Genomic DNA, 15052 nt, shown 5'->3' on the forward strand with positions numbered 1-15052 from the left:
TCAAACAAAAATAAATTTGAAAGAATTTAACAAACTTGAAAGAATTTCTGCCTTTCTTTCTCTCTTCAAACTATTTTTTTTCTCGTTTTCTTTCTATTGCTTATGCCTTTCTTTCTCTCTTCAAACCTGTTTTTCTGACTTTCTTTCTGGCTTCAGAATGTGGAATTTGAAGTTATGCCATCCTTCTATTTAAACGAAAACTACACAAGCCATTATTAAAGCATGCCCGTGAAGCCAATTTTCTCCAAAGTCTTCTGGCCATATAACAGGCACACGGTATCCATGTGAACCTTGCACAACTACAATGCATGTGACCCTTACACAGCTGCACAACTAGCCTGCAAATGGTTCAGCTCTATTCTCCATGATTCAGTCCTAGCTGCATGCAAATGGCTCACGAACAGTGCCCTAAGCTGTCTTGCAGGAAGCAATGGCGACACTGCTTGTCAATGGTTCTCGCAAGATGCAATGGCGGGTTCCATGCATACGTGGGAGACTTCTCGCCAGTGGTGCTGGCGGCACACCCACGTCACCATGCATTTCGCCAGTGGTGCTGGCGGCACACCCACGTCACCATGCATCTTGCCAGTTGTGCTGGCGGCACACTCACCATGCAGCCACGTCTCGAAGCTTCTCGCCATTGACAATGGCGGTACACCTATCTCGCCAATCCTGCTGGCGACATCAACGTAAGAAGAGACCCCCTCCGTAAATACTTAGAAAAGGGACCCCTTTACGTAAATAGTTTATAAAAGGGACCCTCTACAGTAAATTTGTCGACATATATACATCAGCCATAACATTTGCATGAATTAATGGAACAACATGATCAAAAACTTGTAAATTTTGAACTACAAATATACTTATATACAACATAGGCTTGTGTTATTTTTTCTCATTGTAACAAAAAAATATAAAATATATTTTAATCTATTTTTATTATTTTTTAATCTCATGATGGTTCACATTTAAAATATTAGCATGATAAAAGCTGGCTCAAAAAGAAAAGAAAAAAACCAAGTTGAAAGAAAACACGCATATTGTCATGATAAATATTTAACTATTGACATGATTATCTATATTTCTCAAAGAAATTAGTTATAATTTAAGTTTAAGTTGTAACTAATTGCTCTAAAAAGATATAGAAAGAATTATGTGAGCAGTCCAATAATAAATAGGTTGAAAAATTGGAAGCAATAATGTTCAAATAAAGTAAGAAAAAAAATACTTAAATGAATGAGAAAAAAGAAGTGGATGAGTTATATAAAAGAGTGTGTGATAAGGTGTATTATTAGTATATTTTTAGTTTTATATTTAGCTGCAAAATATCTGTTAAACACTTTAACACATTTCAATTTTTTTATAATTTTAAAGAAAAAAAAATTTATATATTAATAATATAAAACAGAGAAAATATTATAAATGAACAAAGTAAAATTTTTATATAGGATGATTCAATCACAATAAATAATATATAATAAATTTATTAATTTTTAAAATAATTTAAATAATAATTGATGATTGTATAATCATGTAAGATTATTTATAACATCAAGTGTATAAGTATGAAATAAAACTATTTTTCTCACCCCTCGTAAAAATATTCAAACCGAAAACGAAAAAACAATAAACTATAAGCTTACCCGAAAACAGATTTAGTTCTGGTGCTCATCCAACCGCAGGGTCGCCGATTTTTCAGTCCCAAGTCCGAACTCATCCACCTCCTCAGATACCTCACGCACAGCACATGTTTGTAGAATTGCCCCAATGGCGCTCTCCTCCCTCCACTGCCACCCTCTCCCTCTCCCATACACCATAATAACCCAACGCCACACGGCACCCTTCCCTTTCTCTTTCTCTCTCTCTTCCACCTTCAGACTCTCATCTTCCACTTCCGCCACCCACCACCCCCTCCCCCCGGACTTCTCCCCCTCCCAGCTCCTCGACCTCCTCCGCCGCCAGCCCGACGAATCCTCCGCCCTCCGCCTCTTCCAATGGGCCTCGGCCCAGCCCAACTACTCGGCCCACCCTTCCGTCTTCCACGAGCTCCTCCGCCAACTCGCCCGCGCCGGCTCAGTCGACTCAATGCTCTCCCTCCTCCGCCAAATGCACTCCTCCCAATTCCCCGTCGACGAGTCCACCTTCCTCATCTTCCTCGAAACCTACGCCAACTCCGAACTGCACTCCGAAATCAACCCCCTCATCCACCTCATGGAACGCGACTTCGCCGTCAAACCCGACACGCGCTTCTACAACGTCGGGCTCAGCCTCCTCGTCCAAACCAACAAGCTCAAGCTCGTCGAAACGCTCCACTCGAAGATGGTCGCTGACGCCATTCAACCGGACGTTTCCACCTTCAACATTCTAATCAGGGCTTTGTCCAAGGCCCATCAATTACGGCCCGCGATTCTTATGCTTGAGGACATGCCCAACTACGGGCTCAGGCCCGACGAGAAAACGTTCACCACGCTGATGCAGGGGTTTATAGAAGCGGCTGACGTGGACGGCGCGTTGAGGATTAAGGAACTCATGGTGGAGTCAGGGTGCGCGCTCACGAGTGTTTCGGTTAATGTGTTGGTGAACGGGCTTTGCAAAGAGGGGAGAATTGAGGAAGCTTTGAGGTTTATTTACGAGGAGGAAGGGTTTTGCCCTGACCAGGTTACGTTCAATGCTTTGGTGAATGGATTGTGTAGGACCGGGCATATCAAGCAGGGTTTGGAGATGATGGATTTTATGCTCGAGAAAGGGTTTGAATTGGATGTTTATACTTATAACTCTTTGATCTCCGGGTTGTGTAAGCTGGGTGAGATCGACGAGGCCGAGGAGATTCTCCACCACATGATTTCAAGAGATTGCGAGCCGAATACCGTGACTTATAACACACTGATCGGTACATTGTGTAAGGAGAATCACGTGGAGGCCGCCACCGAGCTTGCCCGCGTTCTTACTAGCAAGGGGGTTTTGCCCGATGTTTGTACATTCAATAGTTTGATACGGGGGCTGTGCTTGACAAGTAACCGGGAGATTGCCATGGAGTTGTTTGGGGAGATGAAGGAGAAGGGGTGTGAGCCGGACCAGTTTACGTATAGTATATTGATCGAGAGTCTGTGTTTGGAAAGGAGGCTTAAGGAAGCGTTGACGCTGCTCAAGGAGATGGAGTCGAGTGGCTGCGCGAGGAATGTGGTGGTGTATAATACTTTGATTGATGGTTTGTGCAAGAACAATAGGGTTGGGGAAGCAGAGGATATCTTTGATCAGATGGAGATGTTGGGGGTGTCGAAGAGTTCGGTGACGTATAACACGCTTATTAATGGCCTGTGTAAGAGCAAGAGAGTGGAAGAAGCTGCTCAGCTTATGGATCAGATGATAATGGAAGGGTTAAAGCCTGACAAGTTCACTTATACTACGATGCTGAAGTACTTCTGCCAACAAGGGGATATAAAGAAGGCAGCTGATATTGTGCAGAATATGACTTTGAATGGGTGCGAGCCGGATATTGTTACGTATGGGACACTTATTGGGGGGCTGTGTAAGGCAGGGAGAGTTGATGTTGCAAGTAAGCTCCTTAGATCTGTTCAGATGAAAGGTTTGGTCTTGACTCCACAAGCGTATAACCCTGTGATTCAAGCACTCTGCAAAAGGAAGAGAACAAAAGAAGCCATGAGGCTTTTCAGAGAAATGATGGAAAAGGGTGATCCTCCGGATGTTATAACATACAAGATTGTTTTCCGTGGCCTCTGTAATGGTGGAGGGTCGATACAAGAGGCTGTTGATTTTACAGTTGAGATGTTGGAGAAAGGAATATTGCCGGAGTTCCCATCATTTGGTTTCTTGGCTGAAGGTCTTTGTTCTTTATCCATGGAGGACACTCTCATTCAACTCATCAATATGGTGATGGAGAAAGCAAAATTATCACAAGCTGAAACATCTATTATCAGAGGCTTCCTCAAGATTCAGAAATTTAATGATGCACTAGCCAATCTTGGTGCTATCTTGGATAGGAAAAGGCCCAGGAGATTTTGAGTGGTTAAAGTTTGCTGTAAGTGCACTCTGGTGATGCTTTTAAGAGTGTTGTGGAAAAGCTCCTCATTGCATAAAGGTGCTGAAGCATATGAAGGAGTTCAAAACCCAGGACTCAAGGGCTAAGACTATGTTACAGACTTGGAGTCAATACATTTCAGCACTAGTGTTGCTTTCATCTGGCTGGCCTCATTGATGAATACCACTTCTTCAGCCTCATTGTTTCCAGTTTCAAGGGGACAATGTAAACATGTAACTTGTTGCTAGCATTCATATGAATATTTCTTAATGGATTCAAAGCATAAGAAAAGAGTTCATTCACTTCTTAATTTTGACTACTTTAATACCAGGATGAGAATTGCAGGTTTATACTTCACTTAGATTAGATATGCTCAACAAGAGTCTAGTCGGTCTCAAATTGGTATAATGGTTAAGTACAGCCAGCATTTTACTTTAAACTTTTAGATAGAATATGCTTCCTAATACAAGTAAACAAACATCAAATGCTATCCTATATGAACTGTCATGTGTTGGAGAATTCCCTAAAAGGAAGTCAACTACAAACTTAATTCATACCTATTCTATATTTCATGCGTCTGGAAGTTTACAGTCTGCGAATGTAGAGTTCAATCTTTTGGATCTCTTAACCAGTTGAGGTTTCCTTTTTTTTTTTTTTTCCGGTTCTTGGGAGGTGTTACGGCACACTTATGGGTGTCTATGAGACTAAACCTTACTCATGGCACCAACGTTGCCCTTTCCTACTATCTTGCAGGCTCAAACCCCTCACATTGCAGACCCCTCAATCGCTGAACTTCAGCTTGCTTACTATTTGAGTCACTCTAATGGGAGTTTTGCTTATTTCGATTGCAGGTGCATGAGCATGCTAAGGACTACCATAGAGCTCTCATAGTCAATACAATACAATTTTTGCCCATCATTGTGATTAGTGTGACCATCCAAGAGTGATCCAGACTCATTGTCATGCACCCACCCTTGCGTGGTTTAAGGTGAATACTGATGACTCACAAGTTAGTGCATGTAAGCATTTGTGGAAGAATAATCAAGAGATGATGGATCGTTTTGTGACTTTTTCTTGCAATCTTGGCACTTGTACTATAACGCAACCTGAATTATTGGGTATTTATCATGGTTTGAGGTTGGCCGAGTGCTAAATATTTCTATCTTATACCATCTGTGCTGTCCAGTTGCTGAGCCTGAGATGTGTTAAAATACCAACGCAATTGTGAAAAAAATACAAAGTGCTTTGTTTTAAAATGCATCAATACCAACGCAATTGTTTTGCATCCACAAAACTTACCCCTCGACTTTGTTATGATAACATAGTTCATAATATGTATTAAATTGTTTTCAAGAAAGTATTTTAGTTAATTTAAGTCATAAGACATTAGTGAGATGGCAACTGGCAACATTACATCAATACCTGGTCCCAAATTTTCGTTCAATCACACAAAGAACAGTTACAAAATTAACTACTAGGAATAGGACTAAGATTACACCCAAACACGGGTTTATATGTCACAAACCACAAGATACACTGGAACAAGAGAAGCTTTGTTGAAGCTGCAATAGACCTCATGTCAAAACTTGGAAAATTGAGTCCAAATTAGCCAAGTTGACCATCCCCATCACAACTCCTATTTATGAATAATCGGAATCATTTAATTGGCACGGCTTTTGAACACATCAAGACCCATCTCAGTAGGATCAGTTGCTTGCAGCTCAATCTGAATTCCATCAAGCTCCCTCTTGAATCTATCTTTGGAGCTGGCATAAATCATCTTGCTCCTAACCCTAGATGTATCAGGGGACCTTCAGACAAAAGCAAGCAACAAAATTAATATGGAAAAAATAGTTACTACAATTCTACTTAAAATCTATGTTATGGTTGTTTTGTTTGTGTAAAAGAGCCTATTACCAAGCAATGAAGAAAATTCTGCTCTTTTGGCAATTCTCTTCAGTGACAAAATCAAAATCATAAACAGCATATCGACACTCATCAGCAGGAAGACTGGCAGCGAATTCATCATAGCCATTTGCAGGGTCACCCAGCTTCTCCACAATAACTTGCTTCGATTTCTCCTCAATCTTAAAAACGATATACCGGTACGTCCTCTTTGCCTTGAGCTCCAGAAACTTTAGCTTGCACTCATCATGGACGGCCATACCAGATGCTGCGTTCGCCTGTAAAATTTCACACATCAACAAGTGATTGGCAGTTAACACATGAAATTATGAAAACAAACAGATCAACAAACCCATGTGATGTGAATTGTGATTATAATTTATAACCATAACAACAATGACCAAGTCTTATTGCCCTATAAGGAGTCAACTACACTTAACAGCAACAAATGAGTTAAAACAGAAACTAAATTTTCAAAAAATCCATTTAAAGAAGCAAGCCCAAGCGATTATGCATAGAAAACAATAAAATAAACATAAATATAAAAAAAATTGTAGGCAAGGAAAAACAGGAAAATGATGAAATATATGCCTGAGCAACGAAAAAAGGATCCAAGTAATTTAGGGCAGGAAACCTAACAGAAAACACTTCAAAGACAAACCAAACCCAACCATATGCTATCATCGCTACAGGATCAAGCAAACAAAAAAAAAAGCTAATCGCTACACCACAATGTGATTCCAGATTAAACGGTGAAATCGATATCAAAATCAGATCTATCACTAAAGAACATGCGGATGAACAGTAAGCGAAACATAAAACGCATGATTACAACATCGATTCAACACTGTTCAGTGTTGATGATGATCAGATCGATTATGAATCCAGCTCAAACTCAAAAAATAAAATAAAATCAGTAACTGCCGAAAACAGTTTAAACACAGATAGAGAGAACGCGAGAGACAAATATTGCGAAATATTTCGAAATTTTCCGCAGAAACTTCAAATCGCTGGGAAGCTCAGTTCAGTTCTCTCTTATCCGTTTCCTGAGGTTTAAAAAAACAGAAAAGAAAAAAAAAGAGAAAGAAATAGAAAGAAAGAGAGAGAGAGAGAGAGAGAGAGAGAGAGAGAGAGAGAGAGAGAGAGAGAGAGAGAGAGAGAGAGAGAGAACTAACCATTTTTTTCTCGAGGATGAAGGGTAAAAATGGAAAGTAACGTTGGCAGCGATCCTGAAGGAGGAGTTGTTGTGGGCGAAGGCGAAGATTGGGTTGGGGAAGGAACGAAGAAAGGAATGGAAGGAGAAAATGAAGTTAAATTGGTGGGGGGCAGAAATTGAATTTATATTGTGGCACGCGGAAAGCGTATCCGAGCGTGAAATTTTTTGTGATTAATGGACCAATCTCAACAGTGCCACCTGTCGCAGTTAGTACAATTTACGTGTTTAAAATGTACAATAAATAATTAATTAATTTCATCTTTTAAATGCAATTGAAATTAAAATCGATATTTTTCTTTTTTTAGTTTCAAATTCAAAAAATCGTGTAACATAAATGATAATAAATACTTAAGTCTAAGTATTAAAATCTTAAAATAATTTTGTCAAAAAAAATAATATTAAAGTAACAACATAAAAACTTGTAGACTTCTTTGACCTTTTATTATTTTCAGAAACTAAATTGAGAACATTTGACACTTTGAAAGATAAAATTCGTTTACCCTTAAAATGTAGCAACCTTGCTTTTCAATTTTGACGTGGCTTCTGCTATTCGACTCGGCTTGCTGTTTCTTTGCGTATCAACTAAAGGGACATTGCGCCTCATAATCTAAACCACATATGTTAATGATATAACTTTCGGAAAAATTGAGATTTTTTATTTGAAGCTTTTTTTGTTTACGTAAGATAAGATGCATTTGACTTAGATACGTTCTGAATTTAAAACTTTTGGTACCATCGATATAGTTGATTTTTATATATATAAAAAAAACAAAATGATGATGAAAGTATGTAAGGTTATTCAAGTCATGAGACATGCTTAAATGTTGTTTTACAATTTTTAATTTGTCATTATATTTATTAATGACATTAATTCAAAACTCAGCAACATAAATTTTTAAGTACATCATCTAGATATCTAAACTACTTTTTTTTAAAACGTGTTTATATCATTTCATTAACAAACAACTGATAAATATAATAAGAAATGCTCAAATATATGAAGACTAGAATAAGATAAAATCATCCTAGATATGTAATATGTAATAGTATAATTTACACTATTCAAGAATTTTTTTTTAGGAATAAAAAATAGTCCCAAAATATTTATAACATTTATATACACTCAACCAATTAAATTTAAAGTCCCCAGTTGATATTCAATGAAAGGAATTATTCTCTTTAAATATTATTTTTATCTTTAAAAAGTACACTATTAATATTATTATTATCTTTAGATAAGGTTTGTTTTACTGTTATCTTTTAAATTAATTATCGATGTATATAAAAAAGCATCAGTAAATTATATTTTTTTACAGCTCCGTCAAAAAAATTGTTTTTCTGGCAAAAGCACTATTAATTGTTTACAAAAATAAAATTAAAAAGATACAAGGTGAATGATATGATTAGAAAAGAGTAAAAGAAAAGAAAATTAGAAGTTCGAATTCTCTTATTCTCATATTTATTACAAAACTAATATTTGTCAATAAAAATAATAACAAAATGTTAGAATATATTTTTTATTTCTACACGTTCATATTTTTATTTTAATTCTTACAAAAATATATTTATTTTGTTTTTTGGTCACTAATTTTTTTTTCATCGAGTTGAAATAAAAATAAAACGTTGGTGGCATGCAGGCGAACCACGAACGACGTGGCTGGCTCATATTTGGGCGGCTAGCTGGCGCAAAGTATAAAGTGGATATTGTTAGTGGTTGACAATTTTGCAATTGACATTTTTGCCTAAAATTGAGGAGTGTTTAATTTGACTGTTTTTTATTTTTATTTTTAATAAAAATAAAAAATGATAATAAAAATGTGTTTGATTGAATTTTTAATGAAAATAAAAAATAACTAGAAAATGAAAATAATAAAATTTTATTTTTAGTGTTTTTAATTCAAAACAGAAAAATGAAAATACGATGATAAGAAATGTAATTTTAAGCAAATCTAAAAGTACAAAAAATATAAGAAGTTAATATATCATAATTTTTCAATATTTTTATTTCCTAAAAATAATAACCAAGAAATTCAAATCAAACCTACTTTTAAAATTTAATCTTTTAAAAATAAAAACAAAAGAATGAAACAAATCAAACACATCCTTAAATTTGAATATTTCGTGTAAAACATGAATGAGGAAAAATAAGAGACCAGCAAGGATGAGAATGACACTTACTTGGAATTGGGTCCCCTCGATATTCTTTTTTCTGCTTCAATCCTACGCGACCCATATTCATATTCCTTTAATTGCAACGCTGGCCAAACATTCATGTCTTCAATCACTCCTCACCACCACACCACAGAGTGTTGCTAAACACATGTCTTCTCATTTCTCATTTACAATTAAGTACGTCTCTTAGGTTAAATTTTAAATTGATTTTGAAATTTATGAATGCTAAAGTTATTAATTTTTAAGATTCAAATTTAATTTAATTGTATTTATAGGAATTAAAACATATTTTATTCTTTATAAAGTTAATCAATTTATTTTAATGATCAAATTAAATCTGATCTGATCTAAAATAATTTGTATTGGATTTGCTTTGGTTTTTTGTTCTTTTCTGTTAGAAAATGATATGCAAATTACTAGTAATAGTATATTTTATCTCTTTTGCATATTTTGTAGAAATTATATATTAAATTAATCTTTATAATCACAAATATTAATTGATTTAATTCTTGATGTTATAAGTAAACTACGTATACATCTCATTTAAAAAAAGTAAAGTACATTATTGATGTTTATTTTCTAATAAAATAATTACGAAACTCGTGTAATGTTTTAGGATAAGATTGTAAATTACTATAATAACCTACATGATAAAGATTGTGGATGAAAACCAAAGTTCTTTCTTCTTTTGCTTTTTTCTTGAAAACTCTTTTCCAACAATTGATTGCTTAATTTTAAACTAAACAATCAATAATTAACGGGCAATGATTTAGATAATACTATATCACAAGTGTCCTTTTATAATTTATTTTGGGTTAAAATATCATTTTAGTTCATTATCAAACAATTTAATTGAATATGTGGTATTACAATTTATAGCAGTTCTAAACGTCATAAATTGTTTAAGACTTATTAAATGTTTCAAAAGTAATTTTTAACAATTTTGAGCGAAAAAAAACAGTTAGAAAACGTAATAAAATATAATAAATTAGTGTCACATTATCATTAAATGGAAGAAATTACAATTTTGGATCCATTTGCATTCATAAAAGATCAAAATTAAAAAAAATGCAAAAATATAATAAATCAAAATGATATTTTAGCCTTCATTTAGTTTAAAAAGTAAGAAAGAAAAAGGAAAAAATTAATAAGGTGGAAGATATGGAGGAAATAAATAAAGTTGAGGGTTTTCCACATCCTATTTTGTAACTTGGAGTCTTATCATAGATGTATAATTGCAGAAAATGTGGCTCAGAACCCTCCTTTATAAAATCATTCTTTTGTTTAGGGAAGAAAACTTATTCCATTTCATTCATAATAGTTTCAAAGATACAATTGGGTATATGCTCAAAAAAGATGGTTGCCAGAATAAAACCTAGAAGTCTAGCTAGGTTATGGGGTATTTAGTTGGCTTGCCTCCGTACTAAACTCACCCTAAAGTTTGGATAATGACTAAGATGATGATTACAAGATGCAATTATGCAATAAAATTCTGAAGGTCCATGTTGTTTGGAGCATAAACTACCTGTGATCACCGCCTTGCAATAACTTTCCAGAATAAAGCGATCAAGTTTCATGTCTACCATCCATTTCAATGCTTGAAGTATTGTCCATGCCTCTACCTTCTTTGGATCTATTAAGCCTTTTTCCTTGATCGTTTTTGCTGCCACAAGCTTAATTAGCATGATGATCTCTGATTACCACACCTGCCCCAAAAGAGGTTTTGATCCTTAAATATTGTTTCATCCACATTAATTTTCACGTAGTCCATCTGCAGTTTTCTCCACTCACTTGACGTGCTTGAATGGGACGTTGAAGGTGCAATAATGGTGGGTGAATGTTTTCTTGCGGTGGACCACTCATGCAGGTATTGAAGGGCATGACTTAATTACAGACATCGTGGCTAGTGGATCCTTGTCTTTCCAAACTCTATTGTTTCTATGCTTCCAAATGCACCAAAGGGACATGGCAAAGATACATTGTTGTTGCCAGCTTGGAAGAGTGTCTAGCATGCTGAAGATTAGTTCATTAGCAGATTCAAAATCAAACATTTGATAACTAACCTTATGCCATAATTTCGTTGTTGTCCAGACATTGATCACTTGGTCACAATTGAAGAACACATGCCATTCATTTTATATATTCTTTTCGCAGTAATCACATAGACTAGAGCATGGAACTCCTTTGGTTTGCAAACACTATCTTGTTGGAAGGCATCCACGCAGAGTTCTCCATAAAAAATGTTTTACCTTGGGAGGCACTTGAAGATTTCAAATGGTAGTCCAGTTTCCTTGACCTTTGAGAGTTGCATTATTGACCATGGTTTTCCATTAGGATGTGGTAGGCGGATCTAATTGTGTATAAACCCGAGGCGCTTGCTCTCCAAATCATTTGATCTGAATTTTGATGGTTCATAACAGGGAGCTTCTTGATGTCTTTGGAATCATCATCATTAAAAATTTGATCAATAATATCATTGTTCCAATGCAAGAAATGGTGACAAGATCAATGAGGGAATTAACAATCATGTGTTCAAGACCAAGAGGGCATATGGATGAAACATAATACTTATCTTTACTCCACAGCCATGGTTTTGTCAAATGTTGATTGAAAGGCCATCACCAACTCTCTATCTCATGTCTTCTTTTACCAAAGTCTGTGAAGCTTGGATGCTACACCAGATATAGCTTGGATTGTGGCCTAAGGGAGCCTCCAAGAATCCTCCATTGGGAAAGTATTTAGCTTTGAAAGCCTTTGTAACTTTAGCATCTAAATTTGTGGAAAATTTGCACACTTGCTTCTCTGGCATGATAGGATCAAAGCCATGAAGATGTCTGAATCTCATGCCTCCAAATTCCTTTTGATAATTTCAACCAGTTGAGCCAATGGATACCTTTTCTTTTCTAGAACCATTTTTTGATCCCCGCCATAACAAAATCATCATTTTTTGGATTTATGGATAAAATTATCCTATGTTGTGTAATATTGTACCCTGAGCATGAAAACTATATACACTTGTCGAGTTGCAATAATGTTTTGATCAATATGAACACCAAGGAAAGTGAATGAAAGTACATGGTTTTAGAGATAGATCCAGTAAACCATCAAAGGATGACTGATTTTTTTTGGGTACTTTAATTATTTAAATATCTAATTTCTAATAAATAAATATTTAATAAATAATAAGTTTTATCAAATTATTTATTAGTTTTACACACAAAATTAAAATTGTTTTTATTTCAAATGACAAAAGAAAGAAACATGTGTATTTATAACTTGTACTAATTTTTTTTTTATTTTAAGTTTTGAAAGATTTTTTGGGTTCAGAAATTCAATAACAATTTAATAGGACTCACAATAATAAACTCCAATAAAAAAAGAGTAACAAACTCATTGAATATAATAATAATAATAATAATAATTAAAATTCATCAAATTTTATAACAACTATATATAATAATATATAAATATGTTCATAGTGTACTTTTAATAATAATTAATGTTAATAATTCAATATAGATAAATAGATAATTAGTTGGAAAGTCATGAAGATGTCATTCATATATATATATATATATATATATATGTATATATGGGGTTAGATTATAATTAGTTGTAACATAATTATCAGATTTATTAGTTAGTATATATTATTTTTATTTTTTATTGGAAATAATATATATATTAATTAGTATATTGTTTTTGTTTTTTTTAAAGAAGTATATTGTTTTCATTTAAAATATCTCATTGAAAAATGTTAATTATCATATAAAATCTAAAAGGGGTTGGGGGAGGGGTAGCTAAACCCTGTATGGTCATAACTTCTAACATGTAAACAATGTTTTCTTTCATATAAAGTGTCTAAAACTATTTCAAGAAACTCCTAAGATGCATTTACATTTGTAAATGACACATTTCCATCAAAGCAATACATATCACACAACTCATGGTAAAACAACCGTGACAACATCTACATATAGTTGGAGTAGGCAATTAAAATTTGACCCTTTTGACTTTTCTTTATCTACACGAGTATCCCCCTTCCTATATTATATTCAGATGTATCCCCCTACCTGGTGTGAATTCCGGGATGGAGGACTCAAATTCACACATAGTTTTTGAAATTGTTTTTTAAAACCCCCTTTAGAATTTGGGACCCCCAAACCCAAATTTTAAACGAGTTATTTATTTTTTTTGCCTTTTGTTTTTATTGATTTTTTAAAATTCTATTTAATTTTTGAATAATACAAATAAAATAATAATGATAATTAGTAATATATTTATATATTATATTTAGATATTATAGATAATTATGATAATTGTCAATATTAACATATAATATAACTAATTGTAAAAGATAAACAGGCAGAAAATCATAACATAAAAATAAGAAACAAGAGTAACCAATAGATATGAAATGATAACCTAAAAACATCAAACATGAATGACAACGAAAATTGGAAACTAAGACATATGAAGTGATTTTTTTTTTCTTGTTTCTTGACATTTTTATGTGTTTGTTATGCTGGAGTTCTCAAAGTTGTACGGCTTCATCGACATGAAAGTATGAGAACAAAACATTATTGGAATCAAAGTAGTTGATATACAAGTTAAAATAACTAGGAAAACACAAGTCAAAATCAGCAACGTACTCATTAAATTGTTGGAATATGGGATCACTTATGTTGCTTTGTTTATGTCTACTCGTAGTATCAAAAATGCTAATTGTTATTTTTGTCAATGTTTGTCTCTACTCATAATATTGTTTGGTTGTTGTGGTAAATAATTTTTTAAAAAATATTACTAATTACTGATAATTATTCTTTTAATTTGTTATATTATATGTTAATATTAACCATCATAATGATTATTTATATTATATTTAAATATATTATTGCATTATCAAAAAAATATTCAAAGAAAGAATTTAAAAACAAAAAAGAACATTCAGAATCGGATTATCGATTTTTGAATGAGGTGCAAAAAGTAATCTGCAAAAACAGTGTGAAGTCGGATCTCACATTCCTAAATTTACAGTGGCTACTAATGGGGGATAGTTGCTTATATAATTGTGGGAGAGGGATATTTGGTATATAAAAAAGTGAAAAGATATAATTATGTAAAAAAATCTCATGCTTCATTATCACGAGTTCCTTGAAAATTGCAACCGAAGCACATCTCATGAAGATGAAGAAGGTATTGTTATTGGCACTCCCACTTTTGTTAAAGAAAGGGGAGGAGAGGGTTTTGAAATGAAGAGAGAAATGATAGGAAAAGGGAGAGAGAGAGATGTGAGAGGGGAAGGGAGGGAGAGAGATGTTGGGGGGGGGGGGGGGGGGGGATGTAAGGGGAAAGGGTGGTGAAAAGAATGGGAGAAGGGGTGGGGGGTGGGGAAATTTGGTCAGCACTTTTATCTATTTTCACTATTTTTCAAAAAGTAGTAGTGGAAATAACAAATATGTTAGTGAGAATAGTATTTCCCTGAAGACAATCTTCATTATATTGGGTTGAGTTAAACATTTACTCGGCCCATAATGAATACCCAACAATTCTTATTTTTTTTTTCTTAGCTCATAAGTAGAAGTAGATTAGCCTTGGTTACACGTGTTAACTTGCACGACAGTTCATGTAAAAACGGCTGAGGAGGGCCGCCGTTAGATCCCAGCAATGCCACGTAGCGCAACATAATAGGCCCAACTCCCGTGGGTCCCATCACGTTT

General features: G+C 34.3%; 2 protein-coding genes across 3 annotated transcripts; one reads left to right on the forward strand and one right to left on the reverse strand.

Moving 5' to 3' along the window:
* The first annotated feature begins 1596 nt into the window (after positions 1–1596).
* On the forward strand, positions 1597–4349 carry LOC114370348 (pentatricopeptide repeat-containing protein At3g53700, chloroplastic-like). Its single transcript, XM_028327664.1, has one exon. The coding sequence runs from the start codon at positions 1768–1770 to the stop codon at positions 4021–4023; it is 2256 nt and encodes a 751-aa protein (XP_028183465.1). The 5' UTR covers positions 1597–1767; the 3' UTR covers positions 4024–4349.
* A 1050-nt stretch (positions 4350–5399) lies between these two features.
* LOC114370349 (actin-depolymerizing factor 2-like) lies at positions 5400–7291 on the reverse strand. 2 transcript variants are annotated; one of them, XM_028327666.1, is made up of 3 exons: positions 7120–7291; positions 5957–6222; positions 5400–5850 (listed from the first exon to the last, which is right to left on the reverse strand). In XM_028327666.1, exons 1-3 carry the CDS (start codon positions 7120–7122, stop codon positions 5700–5702), a joined length of 420 nt encoding a protein of 139 aa, XP_028183467.1. In that variant the 5' UTR covers positions 7123–7291; the 3' UTR covers positions 5400–5699. The 2 variants fall into 2 exon arrangements, with proteins under 2 accessions (XP_028183467.1, XP_028183466.1); XM_028327665.1 differs by lacking the exon at positions 7120–7291 and having other exon boundaries at positions 5957–6255.
* Between the last annotated feature and the right edge of the window lie 7761 nt (positions 7292–15052).

This window comes from Glycine soja, chromosome 10 (assembly GCF_004193775.1).
Source record: "Glycine soja cultivar W05 chromosome 10, ASM419377v2, whole genome shotgun sequence".
Taxonomy (NCBI): domain Eukaryota; kingdom Viridiplantae; phylum Streptophyta; class Magnoliopsida; order Fabales; family Fabaceae; genus Glycine; species Glycine soja.

Bases quoted from the DNA above. Each gene is read 5' to 3' on its own strand.
- LOC114370349 (XM_028327665.1), bottom strand. From the start codon at position 6,240: ATGTGTGAAATTTTACAGGCGAACGCAGCATCTGGTATGGCCGTCCAT. The intron at 5,851-5,956 runs GTAATAGGCTCT...TTTTGTCTGAAG, and splicing joins AGAATTTTCTTCATTGCTTG to GTCCCCTGATACATCTAGGG.
- LOC114370348 (XM_028327664.1), top strand. From the start codon at position 1,768: ATGGCGCTCTCCTCCCTCCACTGCCACCCTCTCCCTCTCCCATACACC.